Source organism: Acanthisitta chloris, unplaced genomic scaffold (genome assembly GCF_000695815.1).
Source record: "Acanthisitta chloris isolate BGI_N310 unplaced genomic scaffold, ASM69581v1 scaffold16888, whole genome shotgun sequence".
Lineage (NCBI taxonomy): Eukaryota > Metazoa > Chordata > Aves > Passeriformes > Acanthisittidae > Acanthisitta > Acanthisitta chloris.
In genome coordinates this window covers 27,726-34,066 of record NW_008687779.1, presented here as the reverse complement: position 1 = coordinate 34,066, position 6,341 = coordinate 27,726, and the positions used below count along the sequence as shown (strand labels likewise).

Here is a 6,341-nt window from a genome sequence, read left to right as displayed (position 1 = left end):
CTGGGCAGCAGATAGGCAGCTTGGGATAGCAGCTGCCACATCACACAGCTGGGCACTAAAGAGCCAAGCACCATCACGGGAAAAACAGTGCCCATCATAGGTCTTGGCTGCGGATGTAGGTAGGTTGGTAGTAGGGACCCTTGAGACCTGACTGCAGAGCTGTGATTGCTGGTACCTGCTGACAGGTTTCTGGGCTCCCTTGCTGTCCAGCTCTGCCATGTTTCTCTTTTTGTTGCCCACCTTCACAGAGATACAGCAGCAGAACACAAGAAATACAAGAAAATAGATGAATCAAATCCTCTTCTAGAAGTCTCTGCTGAGTTTGAGGCTGTTCTTTCTTGCATTTGATACGTGCAGAGACTGCAGCTGACATCCAGTACAAAGACAGCTGCCACCATGGGTCACTGTGTAACATATATTCAGCAAGAACAGAAATCAAAGAAGGGCATTGCAGTTAAAAGATGTAATGATAGAGTTTATTTCTGAGGAGTGGCTGATGTTCCAGAAATATTTGCAACCAGCTTATTTTATAAAATGAGTTATGGAGCTTTTAATGTTAAATTAGAAGGCAAAATCACAGGGCAAGAGGGGTGAATGGTTATGATTTTGTATTTTGGTTTTTAATCTGTTTTTCAGCTGGTTCTGCTTGCATACTGTGCCTGACCTGAGCTGATGCAGCCTTTTCTGTCACTTTAGCAAGGTTCTTGACCCTGATACTGCATCTAATTATGTTGGGTTGGTTGTTTTTGGGGAGCTGCCATCTAATCTGCTCCCTGTCGGCCCCTGCAGATCTTCCACATGACCTACGATTTGGCCAGTGCGGTGGTGAGGATCGTGAACCTGATCGGGATGATGCTGCTGCTGTGTCACTGGGACGGCTGCCTCCAGTTCCTGGTGCCCATGCTGCAGGACTTCCCTGATGACTGCTGGGTGTCCCTCAACCGCATGGTGGTAAGTGCTGGTCCTCGGTCCCACCGCTGCAGCTCCCACCTCCCAGCACTCACATGCCATCCATCCCCCAGATTCCCATTCCCCCACCTCCCCTAGGGCCTTCCTGCACCATGCTGCCGCAGCGCTGTGGGCACGGAGGCGCCTTGGAGGCAGATCCTGCAAGGAGAGAGTGCCAAGGCTGCGGAGCAGGACCGGCCCCGGCGGAGGTGGCACGGGCTGCTGCCTCGGAGCACAGGAGCCAGGCTCCCCCTCCTGGCACCGAGCAGCAAGGAGAGAGGGTGGGAACGGCTTTCTGCTGGAATCTGGGCACAGGGGGTCCTAGAACCATAGCTGGGGTTGATCCATACTTCCCATTACTGCTCCCAAGGAAACTGTTAAGCCTTCTGCTCCACATCCACCTGAAGGGTCTCTGTGATCACCCACCCTCCTCCCCGGGTTGCTGCACAGCATCCCATCAAAAAGGGCAGGAACAGACTGTGCTGAGCCACAGTTCAGCTCCCATCAGGGCATGAGGAGCAACTGGCCAGTGCCATCCCGAGCTGTGCTGCCTGCTCTGCTGTTTGCTGTGAGGGAGCTTCATACCATATGGGAAATGCACAGGGAGTTCATGGCACCTTTCAACCGTCTTGCTGAGAATTCAGAATCTTTTATTCAAAGGGACAATGTCCAGTTGATTAAGCAGCAAAACCTGACAAAGCTTAAAAAATTGCCTCTTATTGCAGCTCTTAACCTCCAGATTCCCCCAGCCAATTTCTTCTTAAAAAAAGGAAATAATCAGGCACTCGGGCAGAACAGAACAAATGTAAAATGTCTAAAAGCTCTGCCAGCTCACCATGCCTCCCACATGCAGAGCTGTGGGCACATGCTGCCCGTGCCTGAGAGGGGTGAGCAGCCATGAAAAACTCCTCTGTTTGGTGTTTATGTATTCATTTCTTCCCTTGCAATAATCATTCATTTCCTGCTGCTGAAAGGTGCCAGACTGACAGTTCTGGAGACCAGAACCCTCTATTTATCTCCAACAGAAGAACAACCCATGCAGCAGCTGCTTGTCTTCACCCTATTATTTAGATGGCAGGAGCAATCAGAGATCAGGGCCCCATTGTGCTTGTGCTGCTCAGGTCCAAAGGGACATGCAGCTCCTGGGCCTGGGGAGCTCAGAGGTGTAGGCAGAACTCATCCTCATCCCAGGAGGTGACTTGGCCATGGTGCCCTTGCAGAATAGCTTCAGAGCAGCAGTTTTGAACCATGTTTCCCTTATCCTAACATTTGGCTGATGGCAATAAGTTCTATTTGCTCTTCCCATCCATCTCTAAAGGAAGAGGTACAAGCTGGGATTGCAGCTACCGCCAAGGAGAAGAGGCTTGAAAGGTGGCAGGAGACAGGACAGAGGAAGAAAAGGTTCAGCTTAGGCAACTCTCTTAGCAGCAAGACTAGGGAGAGGGGGAAAGATGCATTCCAGAGGCAGGAGAGCTCAGCAGTCTCCAGGAGGGGCAGGGTGGAAAGCTTTTATCCAGAGCAGAGCTTTACTCATGCTGCAATGCTTGTCTTCCCAGCCTTGAGAGCCTGTGAAGCTGGGAATTAAACTGGCCTTGTGTGATTTTTTCCACTTCTCCTCTGCAGCTAATTCACCTTCACTTTTTCCACTTAATAGAAGTGAATTTTTTTATTATTATTATCTCAAAAATGAAGCCTCAGGAAACTGGGATAAAGAACTGGAGAGCTGATTACATGCCCCACCTATAGTTCAGGTGGCATCCACTCCAGAAGCTGTACAGGAATATACCAGTCCCAAAATAGCTTGTGTTTAGAATATTTAACAAAGAGAATAATTAGTTCTTCTGGAATCAGATAGTTTTTTCTCACAATAATGTCCTCTAATCTCCTGAGAAGATTTCCAGATGTATCATGGGGACCACTGATGGATGTGGATGGCATTATTAGTCCATCAATTTACGAATAGTCTATAGTGAAGTAATAGGAGAGGCCACTGGGTCAGGCAACAACAAGAAACTGCAGGTCTGGACTCTTCTCAGACTCTGGTGCCAAGATCTTGATGGAAGTTTCCAGAATGGCTCTGTTTTAGAGCTGTGATGGACAGGGTCGGGAGGGGAGAGGCCAAGATGGCATCTCTATGTGACAGGGCACCAGTAGGTTGGATTTGGGGACATTCTGTACTGACCTGGTCACAGCTTTGAGGAGATAAATATACTTAGTGCAGGACTGCCCTGATTACACACAGGAGCCACAAAGCTGGGGTGGAACCACTGTAGGAAGTAAAAAGGAATCTTCTGGAGCTGCTATAGCCAAGGGGAGCTGAAAGTTAGGTGCCAAATGCTTTGGAGGCTTTCTCCTCCAGTGTGCTGCTCTTCCACTGCTCCAGGGTTTCCCTCCTAGTCACTTGGCAGCCCATAAAACCAGCTCTGATTTCCATGCAGCAAAGAAAGAAGATTCATCACCTCCCATCTGCCTCCTAAAGGTTTGATCCTCATCCAGGGGATTTGTGAAGGGTCTGATGTTGCCAAAATCATTTCAGGGGTTTGATAAATCCCCGAGTCCACTTCATCTTGATGTTTTCTACATGAACCGTGTTCCATCTTTAGCAGTTGTAGAAGGAGTTGGTCTCTGGATGACTTCTGAAATGGCAGGGAAGGATGTTTTCAGTATTAATTGTTCAGCCTCAGTCCCAGGGGCTTCAGCATTAGCTTCCCTGCAGTGCACTTTATTAAAGACTGGAAGCACTGGTGAGTCAGCCGCGGAGCAGCGTGTGTGCGGGCAGCATCGGCCCCTGAGCCCCTGCCCTGGCAGCTCCTCACAGAGAAACCTGAGCTCTGCTGAGGCCTGAAAGCTGCTGGAAACACGTGGCTCTCTCCCTTGGGTGTTGTGCTGAACTGATAAACCCTGCACGGAAGGCAAATATCCCCGTGGCAAATGCAGGGACCTTGCACGGGAAATACTGATCATCCTCCTTTCCACCAGAAGGAGAGGAGCTTCCTTCTGAGCTTATACCCCCTCTCTGCAGCAAAACACTTCCTTGTGCTACTGGTGATAGAAAGAAGGAAGAAGAACAGATGCAGCATGTGTTATGGCAGACAGCAATCCTGCATGTGTGATTCCTAACTCCCCCCAAGCCTTTGGTCCAGTAGATCCCTCCTGCCCACCCTTCAGTAGGCACATGAATCTGTGTAGCAGGTTATCATGTTCTGTAAAAATCTGTCAGGGAGCAGCAAGAGTAGGGCTGTTCCATGATGGGATGTGAGCCAGGAGCCAAGGGTGACAGGCACTGCCCTTGCTAAGGCACAGTTCTACCAGTCCAAAGTAGAGTGGGCCCACAGAACTGCTGATAATGGTGACCATTCTGGTGAAGGTAGAGTGACAGTCATGTCCAGGGTCTATCCCAGGAGTCCTGTCAGGATCAGGATGAGATGGGGTCAGAGGCAAGGCTGGAAACAAGGCTGAAGCTTACAGTCAGGGCTCAGGACATGGGTACAGTGAGCTCAGGCAAGGTGGTGGTGCCCAGACCTGAGCTGAAATGGAGCTCCAGGAGCACTGGGTGCATGGATGAGGGTCCCAGGCAAGGCTGTCTGGGGCACTCAGAGTCCTGAGAAAATCCCTGCTGGCAGGTGAGGGCCATGTGGAGCTCTCCTTGTAAACAGGCCTAGAACAGGCAGATTCTGGCCAAGACGGTTTGATCTATCATCTGCATTTCTTCCCCCACTACTCCCACCCTTTGAAGTGGATCTGGAGGTGTTTTCCCGGCCCAGCAGTTCCAGCGCTGTCCAGGGGAGGGCAGGGATGGCCAGAGCCCTTATTTCACAACTTGACCTGAGTGCAAGTGCTGTAGCAAACCCCAAATAACAAGACTGTGGCCAGTTCAGATCACTGCTGGGGCAAATGTGGGAGCACCCAAGGCTGAAATACGCCCTTTCATTACAGACAGCACCTTAGTTCTCTGAAATGTTAGTGGTTTAAATCAGGTGTAACATTATGCCCATGGACTATGCCCCTACCCCAAGAACTTCCATTGCTTCTCTGTGTCTTTACTGCTCTCTCACAAGACTTCTCCAGTGAGGATTCAGCCAGACACACTCACATTTACATCAGAACCAGAACATCGTATAAGACACCTTATTTTTCCTTTAGGTGCTTCTGTAAGGTACCACAGAACCCAGCACTGTCTTTGAAGAGTTCCAGGAACATGTCTCCAAGTATTCAAAGGTGGATCTGAGCAGAGGCATTGCAGTCCAGACTCTAATCCCAGAGAAACCCTTCTAGCACTGCCAGTGTGGATGTTTAAAACAAGCTAGTCTGAGAAACTGCTTCAAAGTCAGTTTAAGTCTCTTTTGCAAACATTCCTAGTGCCTGGCATGTGTCTGAGCTAACATCCCTCTTGACTGTCTTCAAGCACAGAGCTGTAGCTCCACTTCAGCTTGCTTTGGGATTTAGTTAACAAGGAGTCATTTTTTTCCTGCAGTTTAAGGCCTCATTTACCTACCCTAATGGGCCATTTTAGCCACTCCAGTATATTTGAAGTGGTACAACCCTCCCACTGTGGGGAGTGGTGTAGTGGGATGTTATATAGGGGTATGGCTCTTATGGAAACAAGCTGTGTCAGTATGAGGCACCTGGTGCTTGTAAATCTATGTCCACAGTACATTTGGAACCACTACTACTAGTCTGGCCTAAAGTACTGCACTCTTGACCTGTCTGCTCTTTCTGTGGAAAACAAAAGGCCTAAAAACAAGGGATATACTGAGATCTATCAGCAGAGAGTCATCACACAGACAGTGCTATGAGGATCCAGTGCTCTTTACAGATTCTGTCCTAATGGTAATTGCTCTGAAAGGTTTTCCCTTCACAGAAGTGCCTCTCTTTCAGCAGTCCTTGATCTCCTCTCCCAGCAGACCACACTGCTCAGGATTTTTCTGAGCCACTCCCTGTTCTCCTGCAGCTCTCCCCTCAGTCTGTCATTACTCAGCTGCACGACACAGCCTGTGCTCACAGGGAGCCTGTGCTGCTGATGGGAATTGGGGTTGTGACTTGTAAGTGTAGAGTTCCCAGGGTGCCAGAAGTGTTTCTGCAGGCTACAGGCGATCAGTGATGTGGGATGTGTTATAGTTTTGGATGACTAATTCCTACAAAACACTGGCAAGCTTCCTCATAACAGCACTCCCGAGCAGCAAGTTACTGGAAGAATGGCTTTTAAGACTCAAACCTGCCTGGTATCCAGATGTTCACAGCCATTAAAGATCCTGACAGCCAATTTTCTGATGTATCAAATTTCAGTTCTGCTATTCTTATTCCATTTCCCCAAATTCCCTTTGGAATTTCAGCTTGGCATTTCCCTGCCCTCAATTCTGTTGTGAAGATGTGCTGTCCTGTTAAACTACTGC

At 49.1% G+C, this 6,341-nt stretch overlaps 1 protein-coding gene across 1 annotated transcript in view; it reads left to right on the top strand.

Annotated features, from left to right (window-relative positions):
- LOC103808000 (potassium/sodium hyperpolarization-activated cyclic nucleotide-gated channel 4) overlaps positions 1-6,341 on the top strand; it is a gene marked incomplete at both ends in the record, with an annotated part of 91,205 nt that overhangs the window by 57,146 nt on the left and 27,718 nt on the right. The window contains one exon of the mRNA XM_009080754.1: positions 790-951. Coding sequence (XP_009079002.1) covers positions 790-951 — 162 coding nt within the window. The remainder of the gene's footprint in view (positions 1-789; positions 952-6,341) is intronic.